At 36.4% G+C, this 21,375-nt stretch overlaps 2 protein-coding genes across 12 annotated transcripts in view; one reads left to right on the forward strand and one right to left on the reverse strand.

Moving 5' to 3' along the window:
• Positions 1 to 21,375, reverse strand: part of MAGI2 (membrane associated guanylate kinase, WW and PDZ domain containing 2) — a 1,426,516-nt gene that overhangs the window by 848,873 nt on the left and 556,268 nt on the right. The window lies entirely within an intron of this gene.
• On the forward strand, positions 17,917 to 18,329 carry LOC104652594 (NADH dehydrogenase [ubiquinone] 1 alpha subcomplex subunit 5-like). Its single transcript, XM_010346133.3, has one exon. The coding sequence runs from the start codon at positions 17,917 to 17,919 to the stop codon at positions 18,265 to 18,267; it is 351 nt and encodes a 116-aa protein (XP_010344435.2). The 3' UTR covers positions 18,268 to 18,329.

Below are 21,375 nucleotides of genomic sequence, written 5' to 3' on the forward strand. Positions count from 1 at the left end.
GCACAGTATTCTCTGGAAATTCAGACAGAGAGTAACTGTCCCAGACAGTGACATATGACGTAAGTGTTCTTATGAAACACAACAATAAAACAAGCGGGGTGAAGCTACCACTCAATTTAAAAAGGCAGCATTCCCAATACAATGGCAACTCCTCGCATGTTCCCCCCAGATCTCACCCCTCTGCGGTCACCCACAAGGTTTGTTTCTATATCCTCTTGCTTTCTTCCATTGCTTTTTCTACCTAGGTATGGCTAAACAAACATTGTTTAATTTTGCTCATTTTAAGCTTAATAAAAATGTTCTCACACTGTAGGAAGCCTGATACTTGCTTTCATCATTCAATATCATGTCTGAGATTCATCCGTGTTGACATCTGTAGTTAGAGTTCATTCATTTGCAGTTCCATATGGTTATAGAATCTATTATGCATTCTCTTGTTTGTTTCTCGTTCTTTGCTACTGCAAACAGTGCAGCTATAAATATCCTTGCCCATGCTTGCTGGTATAGATCTACAAATTTTCACATGCCTAATCAGTAGAACTGATGGGGCATAAAATACATACCTGCTATCTGTGTATTTTCCGTAAAAAGAAGAAAATCTTTCCCAAATTGTTGGCACCAATTTACACTCTCACTAACGGTATTTGAATGCTAATTGTTCCACATCTCGACTGACATTATATTGTCATATTTTTAAAGTCCTGTCAATATAATTAAGGTAAACCATTTATATTATTGGGGGTTCTTAATTTGTATTTCCTTCATTACTAATGCAGCTGAGCATCTTTTCATATTTGTATTGCCCATTGTTTTTCTTCAATGAGCCTATTCATTTTGTCTGCCTATATTCCAATAAAATTGTTTGCTTTTGTCTTACTCTTTTGAAGGAGATCTTTATATTATTATGGAAATCAAATTTTTATTAACTATATGTGTGACAGATATTTCTCCAGTTTTCTCATGGGTTTTTTTTTTCATGAACAGGAAATCTTAAATTTTATTTATTTTGTTTTGTTAATATTTTCCTTTATGGTGATACTTTCTGGTGTCTTGTTTATGAAACATTTCCATATCCAGAGGTAATAAGGATAACTTTATATGTAATCTAAGAATTGTAAAAGTTTATATTTTTCTCTTAAGAATTTGATTCACCTTGAATTGATGCTTGCCTATGGAATAGAGAAGGAGAGATTTAATGTTCTTCATGTGCAGAATCATTTGTCTTGACATTACTTAAGATTCTAACACTTAACGCTAATCTATAAAGCTACCTCTGTTTTAAAGTATGACATTTCCATTTATGCATGATAAATTTGTCCAATTTGTACTACTAGGGACTGGAGACCCTACAGGATGCTTAACCCTAATTTGGAGAATGGAAAGAGTGGAGAGCTCCATGGCTCTGCTTAAGAAATTTAAGTGATTTAGCATTGGAGGGTGGCAACATAAAAAGGCAGGAGTTTTGATTTGGATTACAGTCAGTCTTGAGAGAATGGAGAGGTCCAGCCAAGATAAAATTCCTACAAAAGCAAGAACGATGGATTTTTAGAATAGTGATTTATAATCTTCAATTCAAGGTTGCTGTTTAAATTAGCTCTTCAGTTTTCTGTATCTTCAGTAAATGTCTGCCACATATTAGTGTCTTGGAATTTGGGCAAATGAGGAACAAAGCAACTCAAGAGAAAATGAATCATTTTAGCAGGCTGGATGGAGATCGAGGTCAAGAATGCAGCAGGAGCAGGATTTTAGATCAACAATGGGCCAGGCACGGTGGCTCATGCCTGTCATACCAGCATTTTGTGGTTGTGAGGAACAGCATAACTTTTTATTTAACAGTCCAATAAAGAGATTTGGAACTATATAGGAGGGAAGACCTCATATCAGCCTCCCGTTACCTGACCATGTCTAAGAATAATGCTTACATATTACTCTTGTCCATCCATTCTATGTTTGTGTGTGTATGTGTGTGTGCGTTTTCTTTTTTTGAGACAGAGTCTCACTCTGTTGTCCAGGCTGGAGTGTAGTAGCATTATCATAGCTCACTGCAGCCTCTACCTCCTGGGCTCAAACTTTCCTCCCACGTCCGCCTCCTAAGTAGCTGGGACTACAGCCACATGCCACCAAGCCTGGCTAATTTTTAATTCTTCTTAGAGGCAGGATCTCACTATGTTGCCCAGACTTGTCTCAAACTCCTGGACTCAAGCAATTCTCCTGCCTTGATCTCCCAAAGTGCTGCGATTATGGGTGAGAGCCACCATGTCTGGCCCATTCATGATCTAATATCCTGCTCCTGCTCCTTTCTTGACTGTTGCTCTGAATCTTGCCTTCTAAAATGACTTCTAAATGAAAGTTAAAAGTTTACATTAGTCTGTGCAGGACCTGTGGATCATCACTAGTTTCCACGTTCACCCCACTCTCAGTGGTGGACAGCAGCTCTGGTGGAAGAGTTAGTCCTACCGTGACACTTGCAATATTAGAGTTAAGGGTTGATGATAGGCACCCTGCAATGTCATGGCAAGATAAGTATCCTGATAAGGGGACAGAAAATCTACTGCTGTTATGATGATCTGTTTCTCTCCTTCTCTCTCTGATTTAGAGTTTCTATCTAAACAAGACAAAAATATATTCAGCAGCTGTGATGGCTTATTGGAAATTTATCTACAATACTTTCTGGGGATTCAACTGTTAGATGCATTTAGTGAAAGAAAAATAGATTTATTGATAAAAATTTAAATTTCTTCTGTTTAAAAAGCCTTCCTAAATTTGCTTCATGGAAACAATGTATACTCTATAGGAAGAAATTCAACAAACATTTTTGTTTATTTTGTAGTCAAACTTTAGATTATATATTTAACATACTTTTAAAACATTTCTTTAAAAGTAGTAGGTCAGTTACTAAAATTTGTATGAGAATGTTAAGATATTAACAATGTATTTTATGAGATAAATTATAGATGTGACAAGATAGGAATCTCATTTTTATAATTCGTTATAAAACTTATACTTGTTTTATAACGAGTGAGGAGAAATTTAGAATTTTGTGTAAATGAAATGTATAGAGTTATGAAAAATCATAAATAAGTATATCCAAAGATTTTTTTTTTGTTCTATAGTAAAGTAACGGCTTTATATTTCCTAAAAGTAGAAAATGTTGACTGTTGACTGTAACAACAGCCATTACAATTATAACTGATTCATATTCAATTCCCTGGTAAAGTCTTTCTTAATCTTTGCAGGCTAGGTTGGTTACTACTTCTTCTGGATTATTATACTATTGTCCATAGCATTATTATAGAATTCAACATAACACATTACAGACATCTCTTGGTATACAGGAGGATTGGTTCCAGGACCTTCTGAGCATACCTTAATCCATGCATACTGAAGCCCACCGTTGGTCCTGTGGAACCTTTGTATATGAAAAGCTGGCCCATGCTATATGCAGCTTTTTCATCCCATGAATATTTCAAGCAAAGTGTTGGGCTGAAAAAAATCTATGTATAAGTAGACCTGTGCAGTTGGAGCCCATGTTGTTCAAATATCACCTGTATATCACAGCCATAGAAACAAAACAGACATTACTGCTTGGTGGAAGAATGAACTGGGATAAAACCAGTGCTTAAATGAACTAATTATCTCAATTAAACAGCAACAACAACAACAAAAAAAAACACCAAAAACCTTACACTATGATCAGTTTGTTCATGCTCATTCTATCTAATGCATTAATAAGAAGTCATTGGCTGAGTTAACAGGAACTATAGGGAAAAAAGGAGAAAAAAGAAAAAAAAAAAAAGAAGGGAAGGAAAGGAGGGAGGGAAGAAAAATGGGAGAAAACGAGTAAAGAAGAAAAGAAAAAAGGAAAAGCAAATGTTTTAGAAAATGGGATGGTTTAGCTTTAAAAATTATCTGCACGTTTAATGGGAAGAAACATTCTCAAAGGGAAATTTAGCATATTTTAATGAAAGAAATATTAAATTATCATAATTGTCCTATGTAAATTATTTCTATTCTTTTACATATGATAATGGAGATGCTATATTAATTAAGCCAGTATGATTCTGATGCAGGGGGTCTGTAGACTATACATTGGGAAACACTGAATTAAAAAATTAGTGTTAGTAAAACAAAACAGAAAATAGCAACAACAATAACAACAAAAACTGGGGCAGGGCGCAGTGGCTCATGTCTGTGATCCCAGCACTTTGGGAGGCCAAGGTGGGGTGGATCACTTGAGGTCAGGAGTTCAAGACCAACCTGGTCAACATGGTGAAATCCCATCTCTACTAAAAATCAAAAAAAAAAAAAAAAAAAAAAGCTGGGTGTGGTGGCATGTGCCTCTAATCCTAGCTACTTGGGAGGTTGAGGCAGGAGAACTGCTTGAACCTGGGAGATGAAGGTTGCATTGAGCCGAGATTATGCCACTGCACTCCAGCCAAGGTGACAGAAAACAACAAAAACCTCTCGATAATATGAGTGCTCAGTACGAAGTGGAAACATGTTTTATAGTAACTCTACCAAGTCTAATAATGCACTCTCCTACGTTACCAAGCACTGAAAACATTCCCGTAGTTATATCCCGGGAGGGCTGGAAGTGAATTTGTTTCTTGGGGAAGAAAAGAGAATCATTTACCGAGTAACATTAGTCCATAGTAATTACTTTTCTTATGGTCTAACCCAACCTCATCTTTAATACACAGGCTGAAAACCAGGATAATTATGAATAAAGCCAGAAACATATCTAACATAAAAACCCGTATTACTAATAAAAGTGGAGTTTGTTTGGCAGGAGACATCAACTCTAATAATCAATCCTTTGTTGAGATTGACATTTGCACCTGGGATGTAAACTTGTAAAGTTTAAGTCGGAAGCGAAATTGTTTCTCTGTCTCATTCTTCCTCTTGATTATTCAAAAAGGATTAAGAACTGTCTGCATGATAAGGAAAGACTGCATGAAAGTTTGGAAAGAGTACAGGTTTAGGAGTCAAATTGCCCTTGAGTTGAACAGCTTTTTGCCCTTGAGCGAATTGTTTAAATTCTCTATATCTAGGTATCCTCTGCTATTATACAAGCAATTGAAATATTCCTATCACAGGATTTTTTGGAATGAAAAGTGAAACTATGCATAAACACTTTTGCAGCTTCTGTTTGTTATAAATTTGATATGAGCCTGTATTATAAATATCATAAGATGTTTGTTTTACTTATTTTCCTTTCTTTTTTGTTCTTTTCTTGCTCCACGTAAGAATACTTGCACCTAGTCATTTGAGTAGAGGGTAGTCACTAATAATTGATAACTTTGTATCTTGACCCCTGGGGCTGCTCACAGATTAATGAATTTGCTTTTCTTTCAAAGAACAATGATCCCTAGGTGAGGCAGAGCTCCTTGATGGCATCCGGAAGTTTGATGGGGCCAGGGATGCAAGCAGCTTTGATCATCTGGGAATCTAACCTCTCGAATACCTACCTTACTCATAAAAAGCCCCAGTTTTATTCAAACACAGGTCAGACTTGTGAGTCTGCCTCTACTGTCCTCACATTTTGTCCACATTGAATAAACCTTTTTCTGCTTTTAAGTACTGATGTGTCGGCGCACTAACTACTGAAATCTAGCTTTCGGTGTTCTACAACAAATGCAAGAGTCATTCACCCAGGATTAAAGGGAATGCCTTCAGTTATCTCTAACAAAAAAATGAAATCTTGAATGAAGTGAGTTAAATTACTTATGAAAGTTGTATTTATCCTCAAATATTATCATCCCCCTTATTCTATTAACATACGCAAGCAAAGCAAAAGTTAATCATCAAGAGACACCATTTCATGCTTCAAATTTCATGCAGAATATTATTCTTTGGCATAAATAAAGGAAAAATTGGCATATTTTAACATTAGTATTTGTAATGCAGAATAATATGATAAAGTGACATTTTCTTTTAAAACCATGCTACGTATATACAAAATAAAGACCTCACTTTATAAAAATTGAGAATAGAAAATGACTATTCATCACGTGTCATAGGTAAATCAATAAAATGCTCAGGTAATCTGAAAAGATTCACTCATCTGGTTCAATATGAACCAAGCCTTGATCTTACTTGTAAAGGCCTAATAAATACCTTGGCTGGAATTTTGTTTCCAGTTCTAAGCTACCAAAATGGTTTCACTTCTCAGCAGAATCTATTTTGTGGACTCAGCAGAAGCAATAACCTTGCATTTTTTAAAAAGAAAATAATCAATATCCATAACACATAGGGACAATGGGTCATTCTCCCATCTGTTAGGATATTTCACGTGAGAAATAACATCACAGTTTGGATAAAAGAAAACTTCTACATACACCTCAAAAGAGCCAGATTTATGAGACTTTCAAATCTCACTAAACATTGAAAGTAGGAAAACATGGTGAGAAAATGTTTCCGTTAAGACTTAATTTCATTTGTTTTTGTTTCCATAATTGTGAAAAATAGGCATCCATTTGAATGATGAACTATTATTTTAAAGCAAATAGAAGAGGCCAGTGATACCTGAATTTCCCAGTGAACATTTTTAAACTTTGGAAAATGAGCACGGGGTTAAATGAATAAATCAGTCTAAATATTGAGTCTAATGAAATAATGAAATTATTTTTAAACTTCGGTAATTTTAAAGATTTGATCCATGCCAAAGAGGATGAATTTGTTCTTTTAGCTGAATACATTTGGTCAAAATCCAAACCTCTGGTAAAAATGTTATTCTAAGATACACACACACACACACACACACACGCACACACACACGAATTAGGTTTTAGCCTCACAGATTTATGGATACAAATACTCTATATATAACATAAATTATATTTTAGCTTCAGAATTAAAAATGTAATACCTTAGAACATTTATATATAGCAAATCAATGTGATTATAATATTCTCAGAATTATTTCCTGATAACAGTCACTTTCTGTTCACATCTTTCTTTCAAATCTGAAATTTTTGAGAGTTTAAATAGAAACACAAAGCCACATCATCCAACGAAGAGTCTCTGAAGAGTCAAGTTTAGGTAGGTACCAGTGCAGACCCTCTGCTATTGCAGATCAGTATGTTTAAGCAGAGCTTCAGTGGAAGAGCTGGAGGTGGGGAGGAAAGGGGTCTGAGCAGCACGTGCCGCAGGGCTGGCGGCCTGAGTGTCCAGCTCCCATTCCAGTCTGCTACTTACCACATGTGAGTGGCAAAGTGACTCGAATCTTTCCAAGTCTCATTTCCTCATCAGCAAAATGGCCATAATAATCTCTAAGGAGCTGTGGTGATTCCAGAAGATAAATTAGTACTTGGCGTTTACTTAGTGGCTGGGTTACAGTATTATTTTAAAAGAGAGGGAATGAAGGCTTAGTGTGAAGATGACACCCATGATCTTTACTGTCAGTGACAACACGTAAGCAGGAGGAAAGCCTAACGTTTGCTCTTCTGTTCCTAGGCCCTCAGCCTCCCAAAGGCACTCCAAGGTGGGTTAAAGCCAGGGGTCCTGGTAAACCATAGTATTGGGGGCTGGAAACTCAGTACTTCAAAGGAAAGGTTAAAACTGTACTGTTCTGTGAGGCGTGTTGACCTTGGATTTCTACTTGCTGGGTTCCTTTTCTCTCTAGGAACTTGTCTCTTGCATGGCTGGTGTGGTAAGAGAAGCCCCTAGGTGTGCTCCTGCTCCTCAGAATACGTCTTCTCCCTATCCTCCTCTCCTCCTGGCTCCTTCAGAACTGACCTTTCCGATCGGAAAGCCAGCCTTTAGTCTAAAAAATGGAGTTTCTGCAATTCAGACATGGCCTATCCTAGCTTACCAGGGCAAACCATTCCCTGTCAGAGTTTGAGGCGAAAGCAAGCCCTTACTAGTAAAATCAAAATTTGCCAGGTTCCAGTAGCCTTTGGGTATAAGTAATATTAACATTAGCATTAAATATCCAAACACCGTTCCCCCAATAGAGACATGCAAAACTTGAACCCCTATACTGAGTCACATTCAAATTAGTGTCTCCCCTTTGACCTGGTGAAATTGGCTTCCTGCGAGCCATTTGGAGGATGCATCTGATGCTACTGCCCGCCAAGCAAATGCTGTTTGTTGCTGTGACTGATTTGCAGACTCGGCTGAAATGTGTACTGTATTATGCAGAAGTACAGAGTCCACCTTTCCATTCCACTTTAGAAAGTTTGGATTCCAGGACCCAAAGTAGAGCTGCCCCATCCTAAGCTTCACAAGGGCGTTCCCCTAAATGGCCTAGGTTTCCCAAACAGACGGGACAATATGTTCACATTCTTGTAATATACACAGGGTAAGGTCTGGAGCGCCAGACATCAGACTTAATCAGTGGGTACTTCTATGTAAAGGGGTTGCAGAAGATTTTTTTCATTTTATACTTTGCACTTAAACTTATTGTTGGGGATGTCGGTTCTAATTAGCTTACTTTATAAGCACCAAGAAAATATACGTATAGTCATTGAACTAAAAGGCTTTCTCGCTATTCTCCCTCCACTTTGGAGGACTCAGAGCTAGTCCTGCAGGTCAGCTGGGGAAGAGATGCTCTTTTGTTCTGCACTGTTATCATCCCCACTTTGGGAAGAGCAGTGCAAGCCCCCTTTCTCCTCTCTGCAAAAATCAATTCCCAAATGCATCTGAACTGGAAATAAACTGACAACTAGTGAAGCAGCTAAACTTCACATTTATTTGACAAAGCCCAAAGACAAAAATGGAATTACATATATACAGTGTACCTTTTAAACTTGGACTATCTCGTTTTCAGGGTTCAATTTCATATCTGTAACTTCAGTTCATCATTCATGGCTTTTTGTCAGGCTTCAATCTTATAACCGATTGGCTAATTAGTCCTAGATTTGGATCAACCATAAACTTGGTATGCACAGTTTATGTTTCCTTATATACTGTCAATAAAAGTATAGATCAGATTAAATCTAGGCATTCAATGGCCCACAATCAATGAATGTACTAGTTGGGTTATTCAAACGGACAAAAATCCTCTTAGCTTTACTATCATCCTGGGTAATCTTTTTTCTTTCATTCATGATAGAACGTCATGAGAAACTGTGCTAACTACCTGGCTACATTAAGGTTAAATGAACTATTCTAGCAATCCCTAAAATAAAGGAAAATTAATTTCATTTCTCATCATTTTTGTCCTGAGAACACTAGCTAACCATTATTAGTTACTGCTTTATTCTCTAAGTGCTACAAAGTTCAATCAAGAATATCTCCAAAAATCAGAAACCGTCTAGCATTTTTGACATTCACTTTATTGTCTTATTTAAAATCACAAACCTATTTGCCCAGCTCCACTCTCCAGACATCTCTTTGTTTACATGATTTCTGAAAAGCAAACATGGGTTTAAGCAATCACAGTCCCATTTCTAAGTTAGCATACACGATGTATTGGAACTTGGAAATGTGAACTTCTTTTGAACACTCAAGATTCACCCACATGTACTTTATCATTTTTATTTTACAGATTATTCTCTTTGAATGGGTGTGCTCGCTAACATTTTTGGAGCCTGACCCAAGATTACAATTAGAGGTCCACATTATCACATGATTTGCCACAAATACATCTTTAAAACATCCTGAAAAGCCGAGTTCAAATTTAAAACTTGAGAGGCCCTTCAGAGTTGTATGGCCTCTTCCCACTCCAGATCTGTCTGTATTAGACAGTCTCCACAACACATGGACATATGTAAAAAAAAAAAAAAACCATCTCCCATAAGCAAGAAGCCACCCCAGGTAAATTGAGCCCAGGGAAGAAGACTGAATATGTCTTCAGATGTGCTTGGGACCATTTGGTCGTGAATTCAGGAACATGAACAGAAGAGAGGGCATGAGCTCCAGTGTGGAGAGGTGTCCCTTGTCCAGTTCTAAAAATGGTACCACCTTTGCAGTTAAATGGTGCATCTCCCTCATGGCTATCTACCAATATCAACCTTTGATTCTTTTATTGTTCTTGATGGTTGCTCTCCAAACACATCTGGAAATCCGTGTTTCCTTTAGAATTTTACATAATGCTTATTCTCGCTTTTCTCCTTTTGAACATTCTTATGAATTTAAGAACCTCTTCGGCACACACCCTTCTTCATGATTTACCTCTCTTTCAGTTTTTGTACATGATTCCTCCCATACAATTAGACACATAGATAAAGCAACCACTTTATAGTGTTTCCCAGAAAAGTTGATACACGCCAATTAATATCTAAGTATCTGGCTTGCAATCCTCAACCTACCGTTCACTAGCCGTGACACCTCAAGCTTTCTGGCTACATTTATTATTTCATGCAAAATAAAAATAATGATAATTGTCATGGCATTTTCACATGACTGTTTCAAGGACAAAATTAGGAGAATGCATGAGAAAGTAACATTTGGATACTACAAAATGTCACAAAAATGATTGGAATTATTGCGGCTACCACTCCAGACTTGTTCTTAATGATTAAATAGCATTGCTCTTCAATTCCCTGCTCACCTCCTTTTGGAGAATCAATTTTCTATTTTATATGAAAATTTATCTGTTTATTCTTAGAATACATGAATATTATTTATTCCTAGCAACAGGATTGTGGAGCTGTCCTTATTGACTTCTTCATTCATGTGGAATTCCAATAAAACCAAATGGACAAATAAAAATTCAGAAGAAAGGTCAGAAATATTACTAATAAGCCTGCATGATTCTACTCTGATTCATCCTGTGCCACATATGCTATTGTTTATATTAAAGCAATCTATGTATTTGCAGTTAATTTAATTTTTTATTCATATTTGTAGCTGCTGATCCTGAACTTAATTGCAAGTTCCTTATGAAAAAGGTTTTCTTTAATATGTCTTTGCTTCCGTCTCCTTTACAACAGAGTGCTTAGAATAGAACTTCTTTAAAAATGCTGATGAAACCAACAGGGTTTGAATACAAAGATGACCTTCCACATCCTACAACATGGACTTTAAGGTCTGCTGGTCCTGACTATAGACATCTGTAACTAAAAATGGAAACGTATATGGGAAAATTTGCCTTTCAAATATTTGGTAAGATTTTCTGGGTGCTTGTCCAAGATATTTTCGGTTATAAATTCCCTAATAGTCCTTCACATTTTCTATGACTAGTAAACTATGAAGTTTGTCCAGGAAAGTTTTTCTTAGTTGCTCATTATGTTGGATGACCAATAACTACAAAAGAGGAAACTCAACTGCCTCATTTCTGTAGCAACACACCAAAATATATCTATTTTCTCATTTCATTCAGGAACCTTCTTCTAATCACTCATGCTATCTCAAGCATAGAGTTAATTTGATGTTTCTAAGTAACCCTGATGTAATAAACATTGAAAAGTTAATAATGCTCCGTGTTTACATAATCACTTAATCTAGGAAAAGATGTTAATGTTGTTATGGTCCGTTACCATCTGGGACTCAGGACAATTTTTGCTATGATATCACAGGCTTGGCCTCTTTTTCTCCATAAAAGGTAGCAACACTTTACTAAAAGATGTTCAGAATAAATAAGTTATTTTAATACATTAAAGCAAAAGATAGAAAGGCAAAGTTAGACAAGACATCTTAAAACATTATCAACTTTTTCTGCCAATTCTAACAACACTAGAAGTAACAAATTGTAAAGTGTTTGCAACCTGGAGCATTTAAAATCTCATCCTAATCCAAGTTTTAAGAAAAAGGTCTTCATGTGGATCCAAATAAACTTGTGTACAGGAGGCTATAAAGCATGTCATTAATTACAAATGCCTCAAAACCTGATAGCGATGCTTTCTGTTTAACTTACGGATGAAAAAGGCACAGAATACATAAGAAAGAGAACCTTGAGAAGCAATGGAGGGAAGGCCTGGCTCCTATCCCCCAGATTCTGCAAACCACTTGTCTGTTGAGTGTTGCTATAAAGGAATGCCCGAGGCTGGGTGACTTACAGAGGAGTTTATTTAGCTTGTGAATCTGGTGACTGAAAGATCGGGCATCTGGTGAGAGCCTCAGGCTGCTTCTACTCGTGGCAGAAGACAAAGGGGAGCCAGTGTGTGCAGAGATCCATAAGGAAACGGAGAGAAGAAGAGAGAGGGGAAGAGGGGAGCTGCCGGGTTCCTTTCAACAACCGGCTCTCAAGGGAACTAATCAAGTGAGCACCACTCATTACTGCGAGGACGGCACCCAGCTATTCATGAGGGATCTGTTCTCACGATCCAAACACCTGCCAGTAGGCCACACCTTCTACACTGGGGACCAAGTTTCAACATGACAACTAGGGGTAGAAACCTCCAAAGAGCATCACTCTGAGAGTTGCCTGATCAAGCTCTGAACTTTGCTCACAGATAAACACAGGATCCACTAGTTGTAAGATCAGTCATTCTTTGACCTGATAAAGGCCAGAGAGTCCTTTTGTGTAACGCATTCCACCAAATCCTTAAGAAAACGCTCAGGGTCAAGTGTCCTCTGTTTACCCACTTTCATCTTAATAGGAAAATGTACCTTTTATACCCCCTTTTAATTTGTTCCATTTCTAAGACAGCGGAATTGTCAGAATTCCTACTCTTTGCAATCATGGAGTCACAGCTTGAATCCCTGAAAGGTGTCAGCGTGTGTGTGGAGACCAGCACGCAGGGAAGTACTGGGTTCGTTTGATGGGAAAGAGCTGTACAAGGTAAGGGTTCAGCTTTTGATTTAATCACGCAAAACATTCAATCGTTATATTTTCAGTTATACCATATATTTTTGTCTGAATAATTTCTGCTTGGCTTTGTGTTCTGTAAATATCATATTGCCAACTAAAAATTACCGTCTTGTAAATACTATGTGCTGGCCGACATTAGCAAAACGTTGCCTGGCAGGCAATGGGCTTACCCTGATCACAAAAAATTTAAGGTGCCTGATAGAATATCTGAAATGTTTACTGTGGCCTTATGTGTGATTCCCGAATGCAGACACCTCATACTTTCACTCGCACACATACCAGTCTATAGCATTGATGAGAAATTGTGTTTATCATTCATACGTTAGTCATTGAAAATTAATTGTACACTTTACATACATATTGCCAAGCTAAACTGGCATCCAAATAAATGCTTAAATCACTGGTCTTATAAAAAGCACTTTCATCTGCTGAATGGGTTAAACTGCTGCTGTCAGATTGAATATAATTAGTGCTGCTGATATGCAAAGAATTGCTCTGTCAGGAAATGTCACTGTCATTGAGTACTGTTCCTTGTCTGCATTCAATTTTCTGTCTGGCTCAGAAAATTTTAATAACAGGTTGGAAATCACATGTAAAATTTTCACCAATTTTCATAAAAATACCTTATTTCATTTTCATTTTGCTCTCATATAATCTTTGGTTGTCATAAAGTAGGATACTAAACACATCTTATTTCCTTAACTTTTATTGCCTTTTCTCCTTTGAAGGTAGACATTTAGGGTTCATTTTTTCCCTTAGTACTTTTCAAATTTTTAATGGAAGTGTAATTTCATTGAAAATGACAAAAGAAGAGAAAGGGCAGTGGGAGGCAGAAGCTGCAGAAACACATGTGAGCAAAGTTACTTTCCCTGTGTCTTCGAGGAGAGGGCCCTTCTTTAACACCCCAGGAACATGCAACTAAGTACCTACAATTTTTAAATTTCCACTAATCAGTAGAAATCGTGGTATATAGACTCCTGTTAATCAGGGCCTTGTGCAGTCAGGAGAGTCAGATGTTTCTAGTACGTAACTGACTTCAGTATAAATCTATAATCTGTCTCCAGTGACTTCAAAATTCTTTGTAAGAAACTTGAGGTCTGAAGAGCAGAGATATGTTAATCTCTTCTTTGAGTTAAAGTATATAATTTTGAAAAAGGAATGATGATATTGGGTTTGAAAAATTGGTTCTGCAGAGTAGAAGAGAAGGACACTTCCTACGTCAGACTCATGATACCAAAATTAAGGACTCCTGGCAAGTGACGGTGAAGGATTAAGACGAGTGCTTTGTGAGGAAGACCATTAGTCAGGGAGCTCTTAAGGAAAATCTGAGAGACTGAGGGAAATACATAGTTGGAAGAGTGAAATATTGATGGACAGAAACAAAAGGGGGTAGTTGCTGGTATTTGGATATTCTAGAAGGTACTGTCGCTTGTCTGCAGTCCATTTTCTGTCTGGCTCAGTACAAATCAGCAGGAAGGTAGACAGGAAGTTTTTGTGGTTTCTAATATTTATACAGTAATGCACATAGAATGAATAGTAATAATAATGAAGAAGAAGAAGATAAACACAGTTTCACTGTGACTTCGGGGATATCATTGACTGGAATAAAGCAATGGGGAGGTGAGTCTTGTTAAAAGGAAAGTGCTCTAATTGATAGGAAAGATAATAGCACTTCGTTATGAAGAATGGGAAAACAGAATCTTATGTTTACAAAGTGTTAGAAGTAAATTTAGCCAATTCTTTTCAAATTATTCCCATTACAGAAGATAAAGTCCAGAGAGATTTACATATCCCTTAAACACAAGTTACTGTAGTCAGGGAGAAAGGATGGATAATTATAACTTCACAAGGACCATAAAGGAGCAGTATATACCGGTGAAGAATGAGGTGACAGAGGGAACAAGCTATTTAGACATTTTCCAGAAAACATGCAATCTGATATACTCCGAATTTAAGTTTTTGACCATTTGTTTCTTAGAAGAGAGAGAGTATAATCAGGAGTGCTACTGCTTGTAAGTTGATTGTGACCAAGAAAAAAAATGAACTGGTAATTTAATTGAAATCCAGAATTACTTAGTACAGAACTTAACATTACAGACTCCAGGAAAACAGAGATATTTGTTACACACATTCCCCCTTTCCCTGCTTGTGCTAACCTGACTGCTTAGAAGCATCTTCCTCTGTCTTTAATTGGAGAGTTGATTGATATACCATCGTGTTATCTCTTCAGATATTCAGATGCTTGTTGGAATGGGAGGGAAGTCCAGATACGGGGAAGGTCATATAACTTCTCATCTAAACAAAGATACTTGTGAGAGTGAATGAGCATGCTCAATGAATAGATAAAATCTAGCCTGTCCTGGACAAATCAGGCATAGATATTTATTGGTGGGGAAGGGAAACATGGTTTCTATTTCTTCTCTGATGTGGAACTAGGAAGACCATTAGTCAATTTTCTACTTCTCTACCTTTCTCCTTGTTCTAGCCCTCACACTAGTTTGTGAGTCCCAGGCTTCTTCCATAGTCAACCCCCTAGTGTCCTGCTAGTTGCCTGCTTGTCAAGGCTGCTGGGACCATTCTGTGCTGCTACTTTAAAATTCCAGACACAGAAGAAACTGAGGTCAAACAACGCATTTCCCATTTGCCCCTCAGCTGAATAATGGAAGAGACAGTATAAATTTACACAAACCAGTTCTCCTGCTAAAGATGGTTGAGAAAGACTCCACGTACTCAGACGGACAGAAAGGGGGACCATGTAAATCCACCTACATGGTCTAAAACTCCTTTCTCACTTCAGAAAATTTGAAAAGAAGGTGGTGGTTGTCGTGGTGGGAGAGCTGCGGAGACAACAATAGCTTGTAACACAAGAGTAAGAGAGCGTAGCCCTTGGGATGCGGGGGAGGCAGCACATTTGGAAAGGGTCTACTACAGCCTACAGAAATAGATTTTTGAAAGCATATGTTTTGGGCTCGAAATACATTTAAACATGGCTTTCATGGGGAAAAAGGAAAACACAGCAGGAGTGATAATAAGAGGGGGACCAACCAAGAGTGAAAGAAAGTAAGCTGAGAAAAAAAAAAAAAGAATGTGTTGATATGATTTAAAAAAAACGGAGACTAACTAAAATTCAATAGCAGAGTATTAATCTTCATTGGAAATACTGCAAAAAGATTGTAAAATGCAGAATTTCAATTAGTGATACAGATGGCAACAATGGAAAGTAACTATGGACATAATATGTTCAAATTATGGAAAAACGGCATAGTTAATTAAGGATGAGTAAACCTGAAGAATAGTCAAAAACAAACTTAGAAACAGTGAAAATAACCAACACGACACCGAATGTCTATTACAGAGTGAACATTCTTCTCAGTGCTCTAACTCATTTTGAAGCTCAAAACAATTCTATTTGTTGTTACACGACTATATCTACTTCATAAAGGAGAAACTGAGGACGGAGAGGGTAAGTAACGTGTTCAAGTTCCCAAAGAAAGTGGAAGAGCAAAGTCTTCAACTTAAGCAGTCTGGCACCAGAGCCCATGCTCTCTACCTGTAACCATTATGTTATCATGTCTCCCTGAGGCAAAAGAAAAATTCTTAAACTATAGCAGATTAAAATATACCTATTGTAAAAAAAGAATGAGGGCATCTAATATAAAACTTTTAAAAAGATATTATGTAAAATTTATGGTGAGATTAGCAAACATTTCTTGGAAAATAAGTGGAGTTTTTAGGACATGAAAACATATTATCTAAATAGAGCAAAGTTCAGGTTGATGTCACATTTTTCTGTACATTAAATTCTAGAAAAAATGAAGTTATAGATATATTTTTAAAGGACAAGGATTGTTATCATTTTAACAAATGTCTTAAGAAGTTACCATTTGTGGATTTTGGATATTAGTCCTTTGTCTGATGCATTGGGAATATTTTCTCCCATTCTGTGGGTTTTCTGTTTACTCTGTTTATTATTTATTTTGCTGTGCAGAAGCTTTTTAGTTTAATTAGGTCCCATCTATTTATTTTTGTTATTGCTGCATTTGTTTTTGGGATTTTGGTCATGAACTCTTTGCATATGCCAACACCTAGAAGAGTTTTACTAATAATATCTCCTAGAATTTTTATGGTTTCAAGTGTTAGATTAAATAAATCTTTGATCTATCTTGAGTTGATTTTTATATAGAGTGAGAGATAAGAATACAGTTTCATTCTTCTGCATGTGGCTTGCCAATTATCACAAGACCATTTATTGGATAGGGTGTCCATATTAGTCAGTTTTCGTACTGCTGTAAAGAAATACCCAAGACTGGGTAATTTATAAAGGAAGGAGGTTGAATGGACTCACAGTTCAGCATGAATGGGGAAGCGTCAGGAAATTTACGATCATGGCAGAAGGGGAAGCAAACACATCTTCACAAGGCAGCAGGAGAGAGAGTGCAAGCAAGAGCAAGGAAAACTGCTTTAAGAAACCATCAGACCTCATGAGAACTCACTATCATGAGAACAGAAAGGCAGAAATCTGCTTCCATAATCTAATCATCTCTTACTAGATGCCTCCCTCAACACCTGGGAATTACAATTCAAGATGAGATTTGGGTGGGGACACAAAGCCTAACCATTTCAGTGTCCTTTCCCAACTTTATGTTTTTATTTGCTTTGATCAGTTGGCTGTAAGTATTTGGCTTCATTGCTAGGTTCGCTATTCTGTTTCATTGGTCTTTGTCCCTGTTTGTCCACCAGTACCATGCTGTTTTGGTAACTGTAGCTTTGTAATATAGTTTGAAGTCAAATGATGTGATGCTCCCAGATTTGTCCTTTTTGCTTAGTCTTACTTTGGCTATGTGGGTCTTTTTAGCTACAAGGAACTCACACAAATCATCAAGAAAAATCAACCCCATCAAAAAGTGGGCAAATGGCTGAGCCTGGGCAACACGACAAAACCATGTCTCTACAAAAAAAAAACAAAAACAAAAATTAGCTGGGCATGGTGGTACACACCTGTAGTCCCAGCTACTTGGGAAGCTGGGGTGGGAGAATCACCTGCAGGGATATTGAGGCTGCAGTGAGCTGAGATCATGCCACTGCACTTCAGACTCTTGCTCAGGTGACAAAGTGAGACCCTGTCTCAGAAAAAAAAAATAGTGAGCAAATGACATGAACAGACAGTTCTCAAAAGAAGATATACAAATGACCAAATAAATGTATGAAAAATGGCTATCATGGCGGGTGTGCTGAAGAAGACCACTGGCCTTGTGGGATTGGCTGTGTGCAATACTCCACACAAGAGGCTAAGAATATTGTACACAAAGATTCTTGATGTTCTTGAGGATATCCCTAAAAATGCAGCACATAGAAAATATACAGAACAGATTATAAATGAGAAGCTGGCTATGGTTAAAGCGGAACCAGATGTTCAGAAATTAGAAGACCAACTTCAAGGTGGTCAGTTAGAAGAGGTGATTCTTCAGGCTGAACATGAACTAAGTCTGGCAAGAAAAATGGTGCAGTGGAAAACATGGGAGCCATTAGTGGAAGAGCCTCCTGCAGATCAGTGGAAATGGCCAATATAATTGTTAAGTGATTTTGGTGGGTCGATGGGAAACTGATGTAATTAAATATTCTGTTCTATTAAGAGTGTGTTTACATTATTGACATAATCAAGAAAACTGATATAGAAAATATCTAGGAATCTGTTAAATTAGTGATTAGAATAATTTGATCATGTGAATCCATTTTTGATTTGTAAAGTAGTCACATAAATTATTTCAAAGATGATATTTCTATGAACAGAGATGTCATGGAAATATTTGAGAATTAATTAGAAAAATTCCTACAGATCTTCAATGTAGAGGCCATAATCAAAAAGTAAAGTTTCTTTAGTAGTATGTTCAAGATATCATTCATTTTTAAAAATTATCCTGAAGAAGAAAAGAAAAGGTCCTTAATTATTATGGTCTAAACAAATTTATAGATCACTGTTTAAGGTAAAAAATAAGAGTGATATTTTCAAGTGTGATAAAATAGCACAAACGACTGGTAATAAAATTTGAAATTATGGTTAACCTCCTTAACTGTGATGTTATGGGTGTAAAGTAAAATTTAAATATATAGTTCTATATTGATTAAAACATCCATAATGCCATTTTGTTTTAGTCATTATTTGAATTATACCATTTACTCTGTTTTCTTATAGTCTTAACTTTATTACATTTTGTTGTTACTACATTATATTTGAAAACCATTAAATTAGAATACATTGTACAGTTGAAGAAATTGACTTGGTACTTGAAAGAAATATTTCCCATTGCATAGAGGTACTTGGAAAACCTTTTCCTTTTGTTGTATTTGTGTAAGTTAGTTTTCTGGCCCCTAACCTTTTAATTTTCTTAACCTAATTACATCAGGATAGAGTTAGAATTTCTGTAAAAGAAGAGACATTAAGGGTTCCTGAAATTTATATCTGGCATACGGGTAGGCTTATATTCAAAACATCTTAGTCGTACGACTATAAATTCAAAGTGGAATCACTAAGTGGTTTGCAGTACGTTTCTAATATAAGGGTAGGTGGGTATAAAAACAAGACAAATGCTGTTCAGGGAAAGAAGTTGGCAAGCTTAAAATTAAACAAAAATAAAATTACATGTGTTTTTGCCTTTTCAAAAAAAATGTATGAAAAATGTTCAGCATCACTAATTAACAGGGAAATGCAAATTGAAACCACAATGAGATACCACTTTACTCCTGCAAGAATGGCCATAATTAAAAAATATGTTGTCATGGATGTGGTGAAAATGGAACACTTTTACATTGCTGGTAAGAATGTAAACTAGTACCACCACTGTGGAAAACAGTATGGAGACTCCTTAAAGAGCTAAAAGCAGAACTACCATTTGATCCAGCAATCACTCTACTGGCTGTCTACCCAAAGGAAAATAAATCATTATATGAAAAAGACAATTGCACATGCATGTTTATAGCAGCACAATTCACAATCGCAAAAATACGGAACCAGCCTAAATGCCCATCAACTAATGAATGGATAAAGAAAATGTGATATATGACTGGGTGCAGTGGCTCATTGCCTCTAATCCCAGTGCTTTGGGAGGCCAAAGAAGGTGGATCATGAATCAGGAGTTTGAGACCAGCCTGACCAACATGGTGAAACCCTGTCTCGACTAAAAATACAAAAATTAGTTGGGCATGGTGGCAAGGGCCTGTAATGCCAGCTACTCAGGAGGCTGAGGCAAGAGAATCACTGGAACCCAGGAGGCAGAATTCCAGTGAGCTGAGGCCACTGCATTCCAACCTGGGATACAGAGCAAGACTCTGTCTCAAAAAAATAAACAAAATAAATATATATATACATATTTATATACACATACAAACACACACACCATGGAATACTACTCAGCCATAGAAAGGAACAAAATAATGGCATTCTCAGCAACCTGGATGAAGCTGGAGACCCTTTCTCTAAGTAAAGTAACTCAGGAATGGAAAACCAAATATTATATATTCTCACTTATAAGTGGGAGCTAAGCTATGAGGACCCAAAGGCATAAGAGTAATATAATGGACTTTGGAGACTTAGGGAGAAGATGGAGATGGGGTGAGGGATAAAAGGCCACACACAGGGTACAGTGTTCACTGCTCAGGTGATGGGTGCAACATATTCTCAGAAATCGCCACCAAACAACTTATCCATATAACAAAAAACCACTTCTTATTCCAGAAATATTGAAAAAAAAATTTACATAACGATAGTAATTTAAATGCCGATTATTGGTTTTAAAGTTTTAAACTGAAACTAAGAGCAAAAAAAAAGAGAAAGACTTAATTCTTGTTTTAGATCAGACTAGGAAAGTTAACAACTGAAAATCTAAAAGAAAAAGACAATGATGAGAAAAGATAGAGGAAAGCATAGAGATATCAGTCTACCTAACCAACTTAAGAGATAATAAAATAATTGACTATAGTTGATGGAACAAAAAAGAGTTACCGCTTGTATGTAAATTTAGCAGAAAGACAATTTTAAACAAAGTCTTAATGAGTTTCATAATTATATGCCTTTCCATTAAAAAAAAAACTGAGTTCAGTTTTAAAAACACTGAATAATTAGGAAAGATTGAGATTTTTAAAATGATGGTAAATATTATAACCAACATATATTCATATATGGTTATAAACTATAATATACATATCAAAATTCATCTTTGACCTTACTTAATATCAACCACAAATACACATGCACACACATACAAGAATCTCTTTGTTTCTCTTCTAAACAAACATTTTTTCTTTTTTCAGCTGGCTTGTCTCAAAGTATACTTATGGAATACTTTGGCCTCCTTTCCTCCAAAACAAACAAACAAACTTCAAAGGGCAATTTTTTTTCTCTAGAGATTCCTGTACCAGTTGGTAAAAACAGATACAAAACCTGAAGACTGAAAAAAAAAAAAAAAAAAGCTACTGACAAATTTAATGGACCTCATTTATACATGTAAAAAACCTAGATAAAATATTAGTAAATAAAAATATAGCAACTTATCAAAAGAACAATACATAATCAAAAAGTAGGGTATATTCTAAGAACACAAGATTGCTTAATATTAGGAAATAGTGATAGAATATAGCTTATCAATAAGTTAAATAAGAAATTGAGAGATACTAGAATTTCA

This window comes from Saimiri boliviensis, chromosome 10, assembly GCF_048565385.1.
Source record: "Saimiri boliviensis isolate mSaiBol1 chromosome 10, mSaiBol1.pri, whole genome shotgun sequence".
Classification (NCBI taxonomy): Eukaryota; Metazoa; Chordata; class Mammalia; order Primates; family Cebidae; genus Saimiri; species Saimiri boliviensis.

Coding starts and splice junctions, on each gene's coding strand:
- LOC104652594 (XM_010346133.3), top strand. CDS start 17,917: ATGGCGGGTGTGCTGAAGAAGACCACTGGCCTTGTGGGATTGGCTGTG.